Genomic DNA, 22,035 nt, shown 5'->3' on the forward strand with positions numbered 1-22,035 from the left:
AGCAAAATACTTAATCTTGGAGTTATGCCCAGGTGCATTTGGGACCAACCAATTGCCTTTCTATAAAGGAACACTTTCTGTAGGTCAACCATGGAGTGAGCTGAGCAGGGTCACACCCATTTCAAAGTTCATGACAATGCAATGGTGGTACTGATCAAATTTAGATTTTAAAAACATGCAGCAAAGGGAAACAGGCGATGTATTTGCAATCGAAAAAAAAGTCACCAGAAAACATTTTCCCCTTCTTACACTGAGTGGGTATGTGAAATAAGGGATGCATACAGATTAAACCTTGCTGGCACTGGAATTGGCTGATAGGTACAAATATGTCAAGTATATTTGAGAACAATTGCAAGTTGTGTTAAATCTGAGGAAAATATTTACATATAATTATTTTACTTCAAGTCACATGAGCAGTGTACAGGTACTTAAGGTATTTTTATGTTCTATTGTTTTCTTTTTAAAACAGCACTGCAATGACTCAATCCCAAACACTACAAAGTAGTGGTTCATGACTCATCTTTCATTCTCACTCCACAGTATAAATATTTCCCACTCTCTCTGTCTGTTGGCTTTGACACAGAGTCATCCGACTCGAAACATTAGCTCTTTTCTCTCCCTACAGATGCTGCCAGACTTGCTGAGATTTTACAGCATTTTCCCTTTCGTTAGTGGTTCTCAAATCTGTGTTTGGAGAATCACCGGTAAAGATTGACACATTCTGACAGATGCCCTGACCTAATTGGAAAGGTAGTTTTTAAAACATTTAATCGGGCCAATTCTGACAAAGTCACATTTACTGACCATCACAAATTACTCTTCTTAAATTGTTGCAGTCCTTATAGTGACAGTTGTCCCACAACGATGATTAGAAATTCCAAATACAATGAAGAAGCAATGTTATATATCCGAGTCAAGATGGTGGAGAGAATCTTGTAGGTGATTGTGTTCCCATGATGTTGCTTCTCTTATACCTCTTGGAGCCAAGGTGCTGTGAAAGCAAGGTTTGCAAGTTGCGACTGTGCATTCTGTAGAATTTTCATCCCAGAGTCACAATCACCATTGGTGGAGGAGTTTGATACTGAATTCAGTAGCTGGGACGCTGATAAAGTGGTCTGTTTTTACTTAGATGGCATCAAGCTTCCGGAGTGTTGTAACTGCACCCATTCAGGTGAGTGGTGAGTACTTAATCATGTTTCTGACACTTGAGAAGCTTTGATGGGCCAGGAGATGAACTAATTGTCACAGAGTATCCAACCTGTGCTTAGTTATTGCTCCTATATTGTTGATAAGGCCACCCAGTTAAGCTTCTAATCAACAGTAATCCTCATGTTACTAATAGTGGGGGACTCAGACATAAGGTAGCTGTTGAAGATTAAGGGATGCAGCAGAAATTTATCTTGCTACAGATTATCATCTAGCACTTGCATGGTATGAATGTTACCTATTTGTCAGCTGCAAGTCCTTATAGGCTAGCATGGATGACTTGATTATTAGAGGAGCTGTCTATGAACCGTAACAATTTGGACTTGTGAACAAATTGCTTCTCAGTTTTTGATAAAAAGGAAGGCAGCTGAAGATAGGCGAGTCAAGGACCCCAGGATGTTTTCATAGCAATCCTCTGGACTACGATGGCCTGATCCCCAGAACCACAGCAGCTTCTTAAGATTACAGGGATCTGAACACTGGTAATCCATAAGAATGAAAACTTAAAGCCACAAGTATTTAAGTTTGCCAAATCCTAAAATGCTTCCCTTGATTGTTTTTTTAAAAACTATTGATTTGAGGAAAGCCAAAGGAGAAACAGCAAAAGAATTATTCACAAGAATGAGCATTATATATTTTATCAGCTCCTTGAGTCAGGAATGGCTGATCATTGTAGGAATTCTTCCCTTTACCTCAATCAGCTTCAGATTTGTGAGGGTCGCTGGTGCCATACTTGGCTAAATGTAACACTGATATCAAGGTCAGTGAATCACAGGCTCATATCTTTGTTTGGATCAAGGCTGTATTGAGGTCTGAAGCTGAATAGTTCTGGCAAAATCAGGTGAGTAGGTGTTGCTTTATGAAACTATTAATTACTCTTTTCAATTGGCTAGATTAGATTTTTATTCTTTGTGAAGAGAACAGTTCTGGGAAATTTCCCACATTTTTAGATAGAAACCACTCTGAAAGTTATACTGGAACAGCTTGGTGAGGGGGAAGCAAAATCCTGATCATCAGTGCTACAGCTGGTATATTGTCAGGGGCCATATGTTTTGCTGTAGCTGGTGCAGCAAGTGGCTTCTTGATGTCACCAGGAGCTGGACACCGGATATCCATAACGGTAGGAACTTGAAGCCACACATTAGACATTAGCAACATTTGAACATGCCACATGATAAATGCTGCTCTCAGTTTGGCTATTTTTCATAATTATTTGGGGAAAACCGGAGGAAACATAGGAAAATAACTATCAAAAGCAAACAATCAAAAATTTTACAAGAGTGTGGGTGTGCAGAAGAGAACATTAATTACTGGGTTAGCTGGTGTGCTAATTAAGAATACTGAAACGTCTATTGAGCCGAACATAGTTAGACACAGAGGGCACGATTCTCCCAGCCCCGCGCTGGGCCGGAGAATCGGGGCAACCGGGCCACGCCGCCCCAACGCTGGCGCACGATTCTCCGAGGTGCAGAGAATCGGCGCCATTTGCGCCGGTGCTTTTGGCACGGCGCCAGTCGCGGGCCGCTGTCCAAGGTGGGGCCGCCGATTCTCCGGCCCGGATGGGCCAATGATCGTGCGGAAAAAGCAGAGTCCCGCCGGCGCCGTTCACCCCTGGTCGCTGCCGGCGGGAACGCTGCGCAAAGGGTCAGGGGGGTGGCCTGGGGGGGGGGGGGGGGGGGGGGGGGGTGCTCCGTCTCCAGGGGGCCTCCGATGGGGTCTGGCCCGCGATCAGGGCCCACCGATCGGCAGGCCGGTCTCTTCCCCCCCACGCCATGTTATGTCGGGGCCGGCGCGCTGAAGTCCCCCGCACTGAAGAAGTCCCCCGCACATGAGAGGGTTCGCGCGGCGCCCATTTGACGCCGGGAAGGGAAGCTGGAGCGGCACGAACACTTAGTCTCCATTTCGGAGAATCGCGGCCAGTGTGCCTCTGCTCATCCTACCTCAAGTTATTTTTTTTTTATAAATAAATTTAGAGTACCCAATTATTTTTTCCAATTAAGGGGCAATTTAGCATGGCCAATCCACCTATCCTGCACATCTTTTGGGTTGTGGGGGTGAAACCCACGCAGACACGGGGAGAATGTGCAAACTCCTCACGGACAGTGACCCAGGGCCGGGATTCGAACCCGGGTCCTCAGCGCCGTAGGCAGCAATGCTAACTACTGTGCCACCGTGCTGCCCTCTCAAGTTATTTTTTAAGAAAAACAAAGGAGTAGTAGAGTATTGAAAGCAAACAAACCAACACCTGATTATTATTTGCTTTTTATTAGACAACCAGAAAATATATGTCTTCTATATAAGTCATGCTCACCAACTTGATCGAGAAAGTGACGAAGATGATTGATGAAGGTAGGGCAGTGGATGTTGTCTACATGGACTTCAGTAAGGCCTTTGACAAGGTCTTTCATGGCAGACTGGTACGGGATCAGAGGTGAGCTGTGAAGATGGATACAGAACTGGCTCAGTCATAGAAGACAGATGGTAGTAGTGGAAGGGTGCTTTTCTGAATGGAGGGCTGTGATGAGCGGTGTACAGAAGAGTTTTTCAAAGATGTTGCCTGGTATGGAGGACATGAGCTATGAGGAGAGGTTGGATAAACTCTGTTTGTTCTCATTGGAACGACGGAGGCTGAGGGGCGATCTGATAGAAATCTACAGAATTATGAGAGGCATGGACAGAGTGGATAGTCAGAAGCTTTTTCCCAGGGTGGAAGTCAATTACTAGGGGACGTAGGTCTAAGATGCGAGGGGCAAAGTTTAGAGGAGACGTGCGAGGGACAATTTTTTACACAGAGGGTAGTGGGTGCCTGGAACTCACTGCCAGAGGAGTTGGTGGCAGCAAGTATGATAGCGAGGTTTAAGGGGCGTCTTGACAAATACATGAATAGGATCGGAATAGAGGGATACGGACCCCGGAAGTGTAGAAGGTTTTAGGTTAGATGGGCAGCATGATCGGCGTAGGTTTGGAAGGACAGAGGGCCTGCTCCTGTGTTGTACTTTTCTTTGTTCATTATTTGTGGGGACCTGTGAAATACACAGGACCTGTGAACGATAGACAGGCTCTTTCCATGTCCTAATTTGAGTTCTTTTTTAAAAAATGAATTTTAAAAGTAAACAAAGCCTTGAATCAACATCTGCTTTGTTGATAGCTGGACAATGTTAACAGTATAATGATCAATACTCTATTTGAAAATGATCAGCATTGAATAGAGCAAGTGCTGTTTTTCAGGTTTTTCAACATATTTTGAAATATTTCATTAAGGATAATCAAAACATTTGTCATTACTGTTTCAGTCTGACATGACATAGATCAAAATGTTCGACAGATAAAAAATTTGTTTCTAAGAACACAAATCTATAATCAAACTGGCTTGGTTTGTATTTCTGATTCAGCATAAAATGAAAATTTTGCTGTTCCGATAGATTGAAAATATATTATCTGTATTTAACCAATAAATTCTAGAAATGCGCCAGATTTAACCCCCAGTTCATTCTTAGTTAACAGGCCTCAGCTGAATAGCAGTAGATATAATTTTTTAGGGGGAAGGGAAGTACAACACATAGTTACTGGATTATTAATCCAGACCCTTGGTGACAGGAGTTTGAATCCCACTGTAGCAGGTGGGGGAATTTACATACAATGAATGAATAAATATGTAATAAAAAGTTAGTTTCAGGAATAATGATCATGAAACTCACAGGTTGCCTTAAAAACTACTCCAGGAAAGGAAATCTGCCATTTGTCCTCGGCCCGGAAATGACAAAAGACACGCTGCCCAGGCAACACCTCAAGCTCCTCCTCGCTAACTGCTGGGGACATAGCAAAGTTGGGAGAGCTGTCCCACAGTTTAGTCAAGCAACAGCTTGATGCAGTCATACTCACCAAATCATGCCTTAGTGTCAATATCACCATCTCCTCCATCATCTGAGGTAGTGACATAATGCCACACAATAGGGAGAGCATAGTCCTGGTAAACCTCAACATTGACTTCAAGCCTTGAGAAGTCTCATGGCATCAGGTCAAACACAGGCAAGAAAACCATCTGCTGCTTACCACCCTCCGACAGCTGATGAATCAGTGCTCCTACTTGTCCAACCCCTCTTGGAAGATGCACTGAGGGTAGCTAAAGCACAGAATATAATCTGGGTGGGAGATGTCAATATCCATCCCCACAAGTGGCATGGTAGCTCTGGAGGATAGATCTCCCAGACTTCACCTGTAATAGGTGGCGAGAGAACCAACAAGAGGGAAAAGCATCTTGACCTCATCCTGGCTAATCTACCTGTTGCAAGTGTTTCGGTCCATGACAGTATTGGTACGAGTAACTACCATGCAATCCTTTTTGAGTCACAAGTCCTGAGGACTTGCTCCATCATGTTATGATAGATTTCAAAAGATCTAGCAACTCAAGACTGGGCATTCATGAGTTGCTGTGGGCCATCAGCAGCAGCTAAATTGGATTCAGCCATAATCTATAACTCCACTGCCCAGCATATCCTTCAGTCTACCAATACCATCAAGCCAGGACCCAACCGGGATTCAATGAGTGAAGCAGAGCATGCATGGAACGGCATCAGGCATACCTAAAAATGAGGTACCAATGTGGTGAAGCTACAACACAGGACTACATGAATACTAAACAGCAGAAGCAACAGAAAGAGCTACTCAATCCCACAACCAATGGATCAAATCAAAGCTCTGCAGTCATGTCACATCCAATTGCAAATGGTGTTTGACAAATAAACAACCAGCCAGTAGACGAGGCTCCACAAACATCCTGATCCTTAATTATGGTAGAGCTCAGCATGTCAACGCAAATGATAAGCCTGTGGGCAGCACAATAGCATAGTAGTTAGCATCATGGCTTCACAGCTCCAGGGTCCCAGGTTCGATTCCTGGCTTGGGTCACTGTCTGTGCGGAGTCTTCACATTCTCCCCGTGCCTGCATGGGTTTCCTCCGGGTGCTCCGGTTTCCTCCCACAGTCTAAAGTTGTGCAGGTTAGGTGGATTGGCCATGTTAAATTGCCCTTATGTTAGATGGGGTTGCTGGGTTATATATAGTAAATATATAGTAAATATAATAGTAAATAACTGTGTAATAATAAACATGTCTTGTTTGAACTTACTAACTGGTATATTGAGTCATTGGCCTGAACTTGAACTTGAATCTTGTGGCGGTATCATAAGGATACCTGGCGACTCTAGAGCTAAGGAATAAAACAGAGCCATTGGAGTGTAAAGCACATTCACCCAGAACGAGCAACAGGTGTGGTCTTAAGTAGGGTGCTCTTTCAATGAGCCACTGCAGACTCGATGGGCTGAATGGCCTCCTTCTGCACTGTAAATTCTATGATTCTATGAAGCATTTGCAACCATCTTCAACTAGATGTGTCAAGTGGATGATTCATTTGACCTTCTAAGGCAATATTGTAAATCTGCAGAAGTTATTCTCGGCTTTACAATGAATTGCTTTTTATTCTTTCACAGGACTTGAACATCGCTGGTTTGGCCAGTATTTTTGTTCCCAATGCCTAATTGACTTGAGAAGGTGGTGGTGAGCCATCTTTTTCAACTGCTGCAGTCCATACATTGTAGGAACACCCACATGGCTCTTAAGGAGGGAGTTCATCATTTTGACCCAGCAACAATGAAGGAATGACAATTTAGTTCCAATTCAGGGTGGTGTGTAGCTTTGAGGGGAATCTGCAGGGGTCGTAGTCAAATAATAATAATCTTTATTGTCACAAATAGGCTTACATTTAGGACTGTCCAACTGTTAATTTCTGCTATAGGTAAATGGCTAAAGTAGGCCCCATCCCACCATACACCCATGCACCCCAGCACCTCTAGGCGTCTCACCCCAACCCTCCCAAAAAATCTCACTGAAACACAAAACATTCTTAAACGGTTTCATAGGTTAGATGCTGGGATGGTATTTCTCTGGCTGAAGTATCCAGAATTGTGGGGTCATAGTCTCAGATTAAGGGGAATAAGTGAGCTGTGAATGCTCAGTAATTGAGTATATTCAAGGTGGAGGTTGATAGATCTTTGGCCACTAGGGGAGCAAAGGATATGGGGTTAGCGCAAGAAAGTGAAGGTAGAAGATCTTGTTGAAAGCCACAGAAGACTGGAAAGGCTTACTTCTGCTGTTTCTTTTAAAGATAAACATTACAAAAAACTACAAGTAGTGATTTTAACAGTAGTGTGAATAAAAGGTAGTTTTGTCTGTCCAGGGAACTTTCCTTATATTTAAACGTAGAAAAAATGTAATTTTCTTTTGCTGGTCATTGTTCCCCTGCTTCCATTTAACTTCATACAATCATTCCAATAATTTAGACAAAGAACATCTTGTTTGTCAGTCCAATTAAAAAGTGCAGCAAAATTGAACAGTCTCTTGTGACACCTGTAGCTTCCTGTAACTGGCTTAGGAACAGTTTGGGCAAATGATTGAGAATGAGTTTGGCTGAACAAATAGGCTTGCACTGGTAAAAATACAAGTGAATAAAACAATTTAAAACTTGCAAAATAAAAAACAGAAAATAAAAACTATTAAGTTTAATTCGAGTAAACAGTCTGACAAACTCCAAAATCTGGAACCCCAGTGCAGAGAGCTCACTAATTGTATAAAAAGATGGTGATTGTGTGATTTGGGATATGTTTGCTTGGGATCCTAATAATGTCATCACATTTAAGAAGACGTGGATTTTGAGTTATGAAGATTATAGATGATCAAATTGTACCTGAAGAAAACTGGATTTAACAACATGACAAATGATTCAGAATTACCAGGTGATCAGGATTATGACAAATGTTGCCATCACCAAGTCAACACCACAGTAATTTAGATACAAGGTGGACTACCTCATTCCCATCTGGTTCGATGCATGTCTCTGGACCAAAGCCCACAAAGGAATTCTGGTGCATATCCTAATTTGTTACTAACCAGTAGACAAATAATTTCACACTCTAATGAACACTACAAAGGAAATCAATAACAGCAACACAGTTTTCTGTTAAATTAAATAGATAACAAACTTCAAGGGGTGATTCTACTCTCACAGCTCCCATCACCTAATGACAAGAAATGTTTGCTTTGCTTTTCACTGGGTTCCCCAAGGGCCTGACATTACAAGCACATTATTGGAGGCAATAAATGAAACAAAGGCAAACTTAATGATGAAAAAAAACTTTAACTGGTCTTCTCCACTTCCAGTCAGAGTACATCTGTTAAGTTTTTGATTTTAGTTAAAAATGCTTTTTTTAATGCAACCCCCACCAATAATTCTGCATGATTCGGTAATAATGAACAGCTTCCAGGTAAAATCCATTAGCCAATGCACTTTAAGAAAAGTTTATGTGTAAGGGAAATGTATTGTTTCTTCTTTTTAAATATTATAATTTTATAATCTCAGAGATTATCTTCCCTGCATGGGAAAGGTCTATTTAGATCTCTGTTCTCTGCATTGTTTTATTTTTATGTCCCTTACACACAACCTTTATTTACTTTTAAATATTTGCCCATTCCTTTTTTTTTAAAACTAATGTGGATTCTGTTTCCGTCACTGCTTCTGTACCGATTCTACTTCCGTCACACCTTTTGTGTAAATAATTCTTCTTAACTTCTCCCTTTGTTCTTTTGATGTTGATTTGAAATGAATACTCGAGAATTACCAACTCACTAGAACTGCTTCTGCAAATTTACCTGGTCATAAGCCTTCGTAATTTTATCAGATCTATTGTTATCTTTCATTGGCCTAATGAAGGAGCACTTTTTTAAGGGAGCACTTTTTTTTTAAGGGTTTCCTCATTTTCAAAAACAGTCTCACTCTGTGTGGGGTTTGCACATTCTCCCCGCATCTGCGTGGGTCTCACCCCCACAACTCAAAGATGTGCAGGATAGGTGGATGGGCCAAGCTAAATTGCTCGTTAGTTGGAAAAAAAAATAATTGGGTACTTTAAATTTTAAAAACAAATTACCAGCATCCCCCAAGTAAATCAGTAATTCTGTACCATCTCCAAGGCCCTGGCATTCAAAACTGGTCACAATATGTTACCAGTATGGTTTTACATATGATTACATAACTTATACGATACAAAAATAAGCTATTCTGTCCAACCAGTCGATGTTGGTTTTAATGCTCCACTTGAACCTCCTTCTGTCTTCCTCATTTAAATCTATCATTGTAACGTCCCTCAAATAGGGCAGCACGGTAGCAGAGTGATTAGCACTATCACTTCACAGCACCAGGTTCAATTCCTGGTTTGGGTCAGTGCTTGTGCAGAGTCTGAACGTTCTCCCTGTGTCTGTGTGGGTTTCCTCAGAGTGCTCCGGTTTCCTCCCACAAGTCCCGAAAGACATGCTGTTAGGTAATTTGGACAGTCTGAATTCTCCCTCAGTGCACCCGAACAGGCGCCGGAATGTGGTAACTAGGGGCTTTTCACAGTAACTTAATTGCAGTGTTAATGTAAGCCTACTTGTGACAATAAATATTATTATAAATGCCTGTCTAGAATGTCTTAAATGATGTATATTATTTCGCATTACCTCTTTTGTTTCTGCATCCCTTTATATCCCTATTTATGAATACTAGGACGCATTTTCCTTTACACCTCTTTATTAGCTTCCCATTTTTAAACATGTATGACTGAACACTGCTTCTTTTTAAAAGAAAACATTTTATCATTCAGCAGATGTTCTTCTATTTGTTCTTGCTTTCATCAGCTCACATTTCCCTGTGTTAACATCTATGTGGACAACGTATTAACCTATGCACTCCTGAAGTTGCTTTCAGTGGTATTCACAATTGATTATGTTCTACTTCTATGTTGTTTGTCAGTTACTGAGCCCATATGACTTCTGCAATGGTCCCAACATCGATTGGATGGGACTGGGGAGCATTATCCCTGTATGCATCACTCCAGACTGAAAAACATCCCTTAAGCAATACTTTGTTTTCCATTCGACTGCCAATTTGCAATGAATACACCTCCATTCACTTGAGTACCTTGCACCTTAACTTTACGAATGTCTTCTACATTGCAACTTGACAGTGGATAGCACTGTTGCTTCGCAGCTTCAGGGCCCTGGGTTTGATTCACGGCTTGGGTCACTGTCTGTGTGAAGGCTGTACATTCTCTCCAAGTTTGCATGGGTTTCCTCAGGGTGCTCCAGTTCTCTCTCCCCCCCCCACACACAAGTCCCGATAGATGTGCTTGTTAGGTGAATTGGACATTCGGAATTCTCCTCGCCTGAACAGGCGCCGTAGTGTGGCGACTAGGGGATTTTCATAGTAACTTCTTTGCGGTGCTAATGTAAGCCTACTTATAATACTAATAAAGATTATTATTACTTATCAAATGTTTTTGAAAATCCAAACAGACACAACGTCCACTGCATTCCCTATATCAATGAACTCATCTAAACTCCTCTATTAGATGTTAGAAATAAGCATCTTTGACTCTTATTTTCATCCCTAATCTACCTCGCCTTTTATTTCAAATAATATTTTTTGCATGCCTATAAAATCCTTTATAGTTTTTCTCTAGGCTGTCTGATTATCATTCCTATGCACGTTTAGCCTTTTTTTTCTCTGCTTTATTTTCTATAATTCACTTGATTTTATCAGATAAATCACAGATCTGTCACTCATCTCTTCAGTTTCATTTTGAGCACCCAATTCATCCAAAGACTTTCAGCTTTTCTACACCTGCTTTATTTCACAAGAAAATATGTCATGGCTGTCTTCTGATTATCTTCTGTTTGAAAGTTTCCCATTCTTTGTTAACTGTCAATTTTTCTTTCCAATTTGAGGCTTGTTCACTTCGTAACTTTTTTTATCCAGTTCAAGAACTTTTATTGTTAACTTTTCCCTTTCTGTTTCAATTTTTATATGGGATCTAATTATATTATGGTTTTACAGATGTTCCCCGACCCTTATCATCCCAGGTGCTCCACTTCATCCTTGCATATACCATTGTCTTTTTCCTTCTGAATTAAAAGTCTACTGATTTAGAAAGCAGTCTTGACCAACATTGTAGAATACCACACTCCTATCACTTCTTTGTCATTTATGGTGCTTTTACATTAATTTATTTGGGTAATTCCAAAGTCATTCATTATTGTAGAAACAGACTTGAGGACTTCAACAATTTAGATTTATATGGAGCCTTTAATGTAGAAAAACATCTGAAGGTGCTCTAGTGGCGGAATCAAAGAAAAAGCCATTAACAATCTCAGTTCAGCTTATCACACTTCAATTTTTTACAAAAACAATAAAATTTTCTCCCCTCTTGAAAATAGGAAAGTACTTGCAATAAAAGTATCCTCTGTACTTACATTCTATTTTAATTACCAAATACATCACTCTCTAGCTGATGATGGGACATATTAACAACCGTTAATGTAACTATATTCTACGTATTCTGTTTCAGAAAAAGAATAATTGTTTTATAATCTCTAACCTCCTTTGAGGCTGAAAGGTTGACCCCTATGTTATCTCATCAGACAACCACAGATTAAGTTAAATTGCAAGGGTCCTTCCTTATTTCCTCTTTCTTTTATTTTGCTGTTATTATTTTTCATCCATGGATGATTAATGGACATGCATCTTTAAATCAAGCAGGATTAATGGACATGTATCTTTAGGACAATCAGCAGAATTCAGAAGTTACAGGAGAGAGGTTCCTCCTGGGTTGAACAGGAAGGAGGCTTCAGACTTATCAGCACCAGAGAAATAGATGGGCTGGGGCTCAGTTTGATTGATTGACTGGAGGTCTGAATTGGCCCAAAAGGTTGTACTCTGCCCAGTAACAGGTGGTAATTGGATCTTATCCAAGTGGGATGATTCTCAGAGACCTGAAGATTTCAGGTTGACTCATGGCAGCTTAGAGGCAAGATCTTACTCTCTTCCCTTTGTATTTCTTCAGAAAGGTTGTATAGCTGGAGTTGCAGAGAACCTGAACGGGGGCTACGAATTGGCCCAAAAGGCTGTACTCTACCCAGTAACAGGCAGTGATTGGATCTTATCCTAATAGAATGGTTCTGAGAGACCTGGAGGTTTCAGTTTGACTCCTGGCAGGCAAGATCTTACTCTCTTCCCTCTGTTTCTTCAGAAAGGTTATATACCTGGGGCTGCAGAGAACCTGAATGAGTGAATCTACAGGAAAACCATTAAAGGCTTCAAAGGCAAGACCTTCTCTTGCTCTCTCCAGAAGGTCTGTGGGTGGTGTTTTTCTGAAATTACAGAGACTGGAATGAACCTAGAGTAAAAACCTGGACTGAAAGCAAGGTTTGTGGAGGAACAAGGTACTGGAAACACAATTTTTCTCTTTTGCATATGCTTTTATACTTGCATACCCCTTTATTCCCCTCTGTGTTTGTCTGTCTCGTGTGTTTGTGTAGAGGGTGAAGGGAAAGTTAAAGAGGCAAGTTAGGAATTAGTTAATAGCTAATCAGTTGTATTTTCTGCATATTTCATTATAGTTCTTGTTATAAATAAACAGTAATTGTGTTTATATTTCTAAACCTGGTGACTGTAATTATTGGGCAGCTGAATGCAATGAGTTTGGGTATTTTTCTAAGAATTATTGGCTAATTCACTTGAGTTGCGAGTCCGGGACAAGTGGGGCTGGAATTGACCATGCACTAGCCTCGGGTGTCGTAACAAAATAAACTGGGGTGTTAGAATAGGTAATATGACAGTTATGGTTTAAAGACCTATCTCCATCTTTTTTTCTCCATTTTAAATCCAAGAATTATGCTTGCGCTCTGAAACCTCCGCAATAGAACACTGCCCTCATGCAATGCTCTTCAAGGTTTACACCATGTCCTTTAGAATTTCAGGAATATGACACGAGCCTTAAATTGAAATAAAAATGAATGCCATTCCAATTGGAGAATGTGGAGTGGAACCTGAGGGAGGGCTTTCAGAATTTGACAATTCCACTAACATCCCATTATGGCACACCATCTCTCAGTCAGCTTCTTTATCTTACACTGCAAAGGTAAATTATTTTGTTCTGGCTGATTAATCACCAAAGAAATTACCTGTACCATCTCCTCTCTCACAGCCGTCTGGATACAGCACAGTAGCAAGTCAATTAGCCCATCATGCCAGTGCTGTCTCTTTAGTAGAGCTCTCCAATTTGTCCCACGTCCTGATCTGATACGTTTCCCAAACATCTTCAATCTGTGTTTTCTGGTTACTGACTCTCTTTCCATTGAAAACAGTTTCTCTTTACTAGGTACCTTTTTAATACACAGTTCTTGTTTTAATATACTATCAGTTGAACATATAGAACAATGCTCTTCTTGTGCAACTGAACTTACAAGACAGTTTACTTTCAGATTCCATGAACACAAAAGTCCTACTTTGTGTGGTAATACTAGCACAAATCCCTCTGTCTAATTGCCGTCAATCATTAATTTGAGCTTCCTAGCTGTATGAGACAGAGACTTCATTCACTGTGACTGTTGAAATATTTTGTTACATATGGTCCCAATGCTAACAGTGGATTTCAGTGCATCTGACCATTGTTTTGAGCTTTCTATTCAAAGAAGGACATCCTCTCTGTGTAACAAAACATAACCATAAAATAGTTCCTCTAGTTTACCAAAGTTATTATTTTGGGTTTTTCACTACTATCAAACATATTTTTGTAAAAAACATTGTGCTATTCAAGTGGCAGTTAGATGTTCTGATGGGAGATTTTAGGTTTTAATGAAAGAATGACCTAGATGGGCTGAAGCCTCCATCTTCTGTCCTTATCTTTGTGATGTACCGTGGACCTGGGGAAAAGACTGTGGAAATAACATTAATATACAGAGAATAAATAGAAGAATGGTGACCATACTCCATTAAGGTGACGAGATTACTCTTTCAAGTTTATAACTGACACTTTAATCCAAAAATCAAATTAGTTTTGAAAATACTCTAATGTATCCATTCCTTCCATTATATGTACTGTGGAGGTCATGGGGTCATCTGATTAAATTTTGTGTCAATTTTCACTCACGTTAGCTGTTATGTCCGCTGCTGACGACCAGGACACACAGTCATTGATGCATAACTACATTCATGTTGAAAGATTGACGACCACACTGTAATCTCTACCCTTATCAAGTTTGTCCATAAGATTAGCCTGTCAAAACAATTTCAAGTTTCAAAACAGGCTGAAAATATCCTTTATGGATGGTGGTTTATGAGAAGGCTGTGACACTGCATTGCAATGAGAAATTTAAAAATGTCACCAAAGTAATAGCTAACAGGCTTGGTATTTTTAATGACATCTGTCACAGGATGTGTAGTACTGTAGTAATGATGCCTCTCCCAATAATTTAGTGGCTAAATGCATCATCCATTGTTATTTACATACAGATTGAGAAATCGAGTTAAATGCTTTGTCAGGGCTCAGTTGGATGACCTAAGCTATGGCAGTGAGAGGAACAATACTTGGTGTCAGTGCTAAAATGCAAGTCACAATTTTCTTTCCTGATCACTATCAATTAACCCCTGCAAGAAAGTGCGTATTATGGATATCACAGGAAGATAGGTTTCTATATTGTGGGGGCAAATCCTAATAACCTTCATTGTATATTCTTCATGTGCTAGACTAGACAAACGGGTATGGTACTGGCTGGCTGTTGGCACCAGTAACAACATTTAAACACAAGTTGGCCTTGTCAAGTGAGGGTGCCTTAAATGGGAAGCAAACTAGAAAAGTGTAAAATTACTGATAAATAACTTGTAACGTTTGCATTGCCAAAATAACCCTGATCATAATGAAATGATAATCAGCATGCACAATTTCAAATGTAGGTCAAGCATTAGATATTTATATGCAGAAAAGAAAGGGTATATTACAATACAGAACAAAAAGCAAAAGAAAACAACAAAAGTAAGGCTTTTGTTATATAAAGTGTAACATACTTGGAAGGTGCTCAAGATTATGCTGATCACAGATGCATGATTGGACCTTACTTTGGCCTAAACAAAGCTCAGGAGATAGTGTTGACAACTCGGGCTGGAAATATTGTGGGAGACGTCAGCAAAAGTAACTCGATAGGAAATTGCAGAAATTATGTCATGGCATAGGCTGGTTGGATTGAATCGTTTCTTTCTATGCTGTATATTTTAAATAGTTCAATGTAATACATATGAGATTTCTACAAAACTACAGCAGAAAGCAGTTACAGAGTTGTGCTTCATCAAATTTTTCCTTCAAGCTGGTCATCTGATTTCAAGTCACACAACTCTTTCTGTTGACTGTAAACGCTTATTCAGTATGACACAGAGTGAACGGGACTGAATCTGTCGCCACTAAATTCCGCTATTGAATGACAAATTCTTTCCCTGCCAAGTGTTTTCAGTGAATGGAAATCCATAGTGCACCACAGTCCATCCAGTCACCACCAATTCAATCCAACACGAATGAATAACAATAATAACACTAATTAATCATAATATCAGCACCAAGCGAGTCTCTGCTAAGCCTAATCTTGGCTGGTAATCAGCACACTTTCCTTCAGCTCTGCAGCCCAAGTGGGCATCAGCTTAACTAACTGGAGCACAGATCATGTGGTCTGTAAGCCATCCAAATATTTCCATCAAGTGGCCTCCGCCGAGACATGCTTTTCCGTGGGTAGGGGTATAGGTTCCTGGCATCAGGAAGGTAAGCTGGTACCCAAGCGCAGGCTGTGATTGGCTGACAGCCAGTCTCTAACATAGGGAAGGTCAGGTGGTACTCAAGCATGAGCAGTAATTTGCCAATACTGTGTCCTGGCCATTTGGAGGAGCAATGGTACCCAAGCTTGGGCTGGGATTGGCTGTCAGACAGTCCTGGTCACCATTGCTCGGAGCCTATGTGCTGCTGGAATGCTTTGTTTGTCCACTGGGAGATTGAGGCAAACTCTCAACCACCCCGGGAGGGTTGGCAACCCCAGAAGAGTTCAAGCTGCAACCAATTAAGGAATAGCGAGTGTCACACTTCAAACATACCGATGATCTTCTGAAAATAATTAGTGCAGAAGTGACATCCAGCAACACCACGATAATCGTTAACTATTTTATGGAGACTGTAAACATTTAATATGTTGGATATTTAATAGACGTTACGTATATGGCAATATATATTCAACCAGATCAAAAATGTGGCAATTTATTTTTTCTACTAAAGGACATAAAATATTGTATTGATGTAGCGCCTTTCAGATCTTCAGGAGGTTCCCAAAATCAAACAATGAATTACTTTTGAAATGTGATCACCACTGTTGTGTGGGCAAATCATAGAATTTACAGTGCAGAAGGAGGCCTTTCGGGCCTGCATCGGCCCTTGGAAAGAGCACCCTACTTAAGCCCATGCCTCGACCCTATCCCAGGAACCCAGTAACCCCACCTAACCTTTTTGGACACTAAGGGCAATTTTATCATGGCCAATCCACCTAACCTGCACAGCTTTGGACGGTGGGAGGAAACCGAAGCACCCGGAGGAAACCCACGCAGACATGGGGAGAACGTACAGACGCCCTACAGGCAGTGACCCAAGCCATTGGGAATTGAACCTGGGACCCTGGAGCTGTGAAGCAACTGTGTTAACCACTGTGCTACCATGCCGCAGTTTGAATGCCGCATTCAAACTGCGGCATGGTAGCACAGTGGTTAGCACAGAGTGTGTGTGGAGTGAAGACTTAAATTGATGAGGAATCTGGCCACGCCTTGGAAGCCAGGGGAGATTGAATTTGCAGTTTTAATTGTTCTGAATCACCCTAACCTGAAACCCTCGGTGATTGGCCAAAGATTCAACTTTCATAAACATTTTCAAAATGCAGGTCAATCAGTCGATAGCTTGTAGTAGAATTACTCCACATTTCAGAACACTGTGATTTTGGAGAATTTTAAGAAGATATGCTTAGACATAATGATTGAGTGAAGAAATGCAGGGGTATGAAAAACAGGGCGAAAGATGAGCAAGAAAATTTTAATTCGAAGAGGCCTCAAGCAGTTACACACCACTTGGAAAGTTCGAAGCAAGCAGAGGAACAAACTTAAAACAAGTTTCATGTGAATGAGGCATGGGCAGTGCCTATTTTCACTACAGTGGTGGTCGACGGTAAACAAATCAAGATAGAGGTAGATACAGGAGTCTCCCCGTCCATAATTAGCGAAGAGATCTACAAGTCGACATTGGACTGTAACCAATCACCGACCCTTACTCAGCAGAGATTAATCTTTGACATATACCGGAGAATCTATTCCTTTGCTTGGGGTGTTGGAAGCCCATATTGCGTATAATAGTCAAGAAGCAAGGGCATGCCTCCTTATGATAAAAGGGTAGGGGTGTGCTTGCTAGAGCGTGACTGGCTCAGCAAAATTACAGTGAACTGGGGCGAGATCAAGCACACAAAAGTGACCGAGGATATTGTTAAGATGTGAACTAGGTACGTTGCATGTTACTGTGAAGTTATATGTAGTTCCTCGCTTTTCCAAGCCCAGGATAGAGCCCTTTGCCATGAGAAGCAAAGTGGAGATGTTGGAATGGCTGCAAAGACTTGGAATCATTGAGCCTATTCAGTTTTTCTCGTTGGGCAGCTCCAAATGTTCCTGTCCTTAAAAGTGATGTCACGGCACGCAAATGTGGTGACTACAAGTTCACCATTAACCAGGTTTCCAAGTTAGATGCTTATCTATTACCTAGGGTGGTAGATTTGATTTCAACTCTTGTGGGAGACAAGACAAAATTGGACATGAGCTAGACATATCAATGCCTTTTGCTAGAGGATGATTCAAAGCAGTGTGTGATCATCAATAGACATAAAAGGTTCTTCAAGTACAATCATTTGGTTTCTAGTGTATCTTCCAGTTCGTCACTCTTTCAGAGGACATGAACAACCTGTTACAAGACATTCCTCAGGTGGCTGTCTACTTGGATGACATCTTAATTACTGGGAATACTGAGGAGGAGCACCTGATCAAACTGGATCAAGTTTTAAAAATGTCTCTAGAGCTGGGGCTGCGCCTGAAGTAGAGCAAGTGTATTTTCCAGGCACAACGTGCGGAGAATATAGGCCACAGAATCATTGCACAAGGCTTATCTCCTGTGGAAGGGAGTGTTTGAGCAATTAACGAAGCTCCGGAGCCCTGGAATTTGGCAGATCTTAGGTCATTTTTAGGGTAAGTGAACTATTATAGGATGTTCTTGCCAGACCTGTCAACAGTGTTGGCTATATCTAACCCTGCACAAAGAAACCAAATGGAAGTCGGAGTCCGCACAATAGAAGGCTTTCAAAGATGTGAAAGCGTTGCTGCAATCGGCCAATCTGTTATTAATTTTGATCCAGACAGGGAACTTAATATGTCGTGTGAGCCTCCCCTACAGTGTGGGGGAAGCTCTTTCTCATTTTACGGATAATGGGTGTGAAAAACCCAGCAGTTTTGTAACTAGGGCGTTGACAAAGGCTGAAAAAGGGATATTCACAGTTGGACAAAGAGGGTCTAGTTATTGTTTTTGAGGTGAAAAGATGGTCATTTGTTCACCAAAGTTACTGACCATAAGCCATTGATGAGTCTTTTCAGTGAGTTGAAATGTATTCCTCCCATGTTCTCAGCAAGAATACAGCGCTAGATGCTGCATTGTCAGCTTATCAGTACAATATCATGTACAGAGTAGGGAAAGACAATGCAAATACGGACACGTTGAGCCATCTTCCAATGCTGGATTTGTCGTACAAGGTATTGTGCGCCCAAGTCAATTTTCTTAATCGAAAGACTGGCACATACACCATTAAGAGTGAAGTAGATTAAGCAGTGGACAGACAGAGATCCATTTTCTCGCAAGTTAAAAGATATCTGATGCAAGGATGACCAGCTGTCATAGATGATAATCAGCTGAAATCTTGTGTGAAACGTAGGGATGAGTTAAGTGTGCAGGATGATGCATAGTGGGGTCAAAAGTGGTCATCCCATCCCCTGGTCATTCACAAGTCATGGAGGAAATTCATGAGGCTCATCCAGGTGCTTTTGGAATGAATAGTCGAGCCAGATCTTATTTTTTGTGGCCTAATATGGATCTGAACTTGGAGAACTTGAAGATGAAATCCTGGTTGAGACATATCAGATGAACAAGAAGATTGCGCCACCACCACCACTTCATCCTTGGGTGTGGCCTGATAGGCCGTGGTCCAAACTCCATGTGGACTTTGCAGGACCTTTCATGAACCACATGTTTTTGGCTGTCAAAGATGCGCAATTGAAAAGGTTGGAAGCATTTATCATGAGTAATAATACAGCTCCTGGAACAACTGAGAAACTTCAACAATTTTTTTCTATTCATGGTCTACCAGATTTGCTTATTTTGGATAATGGCACTACATTTACAAGTAAATTATTTCAAGAATTCATGCAGAAGAATGGTACACAATGTGCATACTGCGCCATTTCATCTGGCTTCAAATGGTTTGGTGGAGCGAGCTATTCAAACTCTGAAGGAGGGATTGAAGAGAATGGCAGGTGATATTTTGAGTACAAAGCTCTTAAGATTTGTATTCCAGAAACGCATTACGCCGCAATCCAAAATCAGGCTCTCTCCAGCTGAGTTGTTGTTAGGTGGAAGGCTGGATCTCATCTAGATTTGCTTCATCCAAGTCTCAGAGCAAAAGTGAGCAAGAGACAAGAGAAGCAAAAGGAGACACGACTACCAAGCCAGGGAGAGGCAGTTCAATCCGGATGATCTGGTTTACATTTAGAACTTTGCTAGTAACCAGAGGTGGTTGCGGGGAATAATTTTAAACCAAAGTGATCCTGTATCTTGGGTCATGAGATTGCAACACAGAAGAGTTGTTCACAGACAACAAGACCATATTTATTTACATTATGTCTCAGAGTCAGGAAAGGTTTCAGAGTCAGCAACCGTTACAGATAACGTGGCAGAAGATAATGCCGCTGTGGGTGTTTATCAGGAAGTTGTTCCTGTGTTTCCATGTTTGCCATTAGACTATTTTGGGGGAATGGAAGAGGAACGTCCATGTTCAGAGTCTCAATCCACCTCTTCACCCATACTTCCAGATCAACCATGACGAGGTTCAATAATGGTACGGTGTAGGTCGCAAAGCAATCGCAAAGCTCCTGACAGACTTTTGTATAGTTAAGACTTTTGTTGTATTCCTGTCCTGATGAGGGACTGAAATTTAAGGGGGGAAAGTGGAACAGAGTGTCATTTTGAGGACAGATTGCTCTTATAAGCAAGCAATTGTTTTACAGGTGTTCTGAACGCGTGCAAGCTTTGAGGTGGTTCTTTCAGTCTGCAAGAGGATGCCTGTAAGTAAACCTGTTTTACTAATGCTCCTGTTTTCATAGTTATTACTGTTAATACAGTTCTGCTAAGTTACGGTTAAACTTTGTTATTTATTTCGATAACTAAGTTCCTTCTTTTAAATAACGCATTTGACTAACTTCTTTGTGGTCCCAAGTTACCACAGCAACCCTGACTGACCTTTGCCGACACCAAAACCAACTGCAGAACTCTGATCATCTCAGTGGCTAAGATCAATTAATTCAGAAAGAGAAGGCCTTAACCCAGGCATTGGCAAACTCGGGGGCGGGTGGGTGTCGGGAAGGTCGCGGAGCCATCCGCCGCGGCACTCCCGATCGCGCAAATCTGCGTGCAACAGCCGCAGCAGCCGGCTGTTAATAATGCTGGCTGCAAGTGGCCTTCAAAATTGCCGCGAACATGTAAAAACAAATGCGCCCGCACTGCGCATGAAACTATGCGCATGCACACCAATGATCGGGCACGCATGCGCAGTGCAGCCGCTTTTTTAAAAAACGGTCGCAGCTTTTTGTTTTACAAGTTCGGAGGGGGTTTTATTCATTTATTTTATTCATTTAATTTTTATTTTTTTAAATGTTCGGGGGGGTTTATTTCATAAAATTTTACAGGAATAAAATGCAGAACTTTGGACAGATGGAGACTCCATACTTTCCGACAACTGAAGGCTTCACCTTCATCCAACAGGTTCCATTGAAGGAGCGTGTACGAGGGCCAAAGGGACCCAAAACCATTTCCTCCATTTCTGTCAGCAGCAAACAAGGTAAGAGAAAATGGTGGGTCGCACAGGTCAGCCGGCGTGGGTCGTGAAGGTCGGTCGGCGTGGGTCGCGAAGGTCGGCCGGATTGGGTCCCGAAGGTTGGCCAGTTGGTAAAAATGGGTCCCTGAAAAAAAAGTCTGAAGAACACTGCCTTAACCTGTTAACTAAGTTGGTGTTGCCCAGCATTACACCGCATTTATCCACTGAGTCACTAGGGGGAGACAGCAATCAAGACTAGAAAATCCACAAAATTATTTCTAGAAAAACCTTTAACTTCTACATTATTATTCATTATGACGCTCTATAACCTGATAGAACTTACAGATGGACTGAAAAGTCTATGTATTGTGTTGTCCATATATACACTAGTTTCCAGCCATACTTCCTCAGATCGTCAGCCAGTATAAATAGATTTGTTCAATTCTGAACCGTGATAGCACTTAATTCTAAGTTCAACAGGTAAAGTCACCTTCATACAAATGCAGCAGTATTTCTCTCTCGGCAAGTTACCAAATGCACTCTTCATCATTATGGAGGGGATAACATTTTGTGGAAAAAGTACCTTTTTTGTGCCCGTCTTGACTGCAGAAATCCTTTTCTGAAAATGAAAATAAACAGTTTTAATCATGGCTGTCTCGATCACCCCTTCAATTTATGCAGCTTTAAATAACCTCCGTGGACAACTTGATCCTTGTTTGTAGAAATGAGCCCTACCAGTGTTACTTTGTTACGAACTTCACCAGAAGCAG

General features: G+C 41.2%; 1 protein-coding gene across 1 annotated transcript in view; it reads right to left on the reverse strand.

Moving 5' to 3' along the window:
- Window positions 1–21,827, reverse strand: part of fars2 (phenylalanyl-tRNA synthetase 2, mitochondrial) — a 541,716-nt gene extending 519,889 nt beyond the window's left edge. The window contains 1 exon segment of the mRNA XM_038796635.1: window positions 21,756–21,827. Within this exon segment, the coding sequence (XP_038652563.1) occupies window positions 21,756–21,815 (60 nt within the window). The 5' untranslated portion in view covers window positions 21,816–21,827.
- Between the last annotated feature and the right edge of the window lie 208 nt (window positions 21,828–22,035).

Source organism: Scyliorhinus canicula, chromosome 5, assembly GCF_902713615.1.
Source record: "Scyliorhinus canicula chromosome 5, sScyCan1.1, whole genome shotgun sequence".
NCBI classification, from domain to species: Eukaryota; Metazoa; Chordata; class Chondrichthyes; order Carcharhiniformes; family Scyliorhinidae; genus Scyliorhinus; species Scyliorhinus canicula.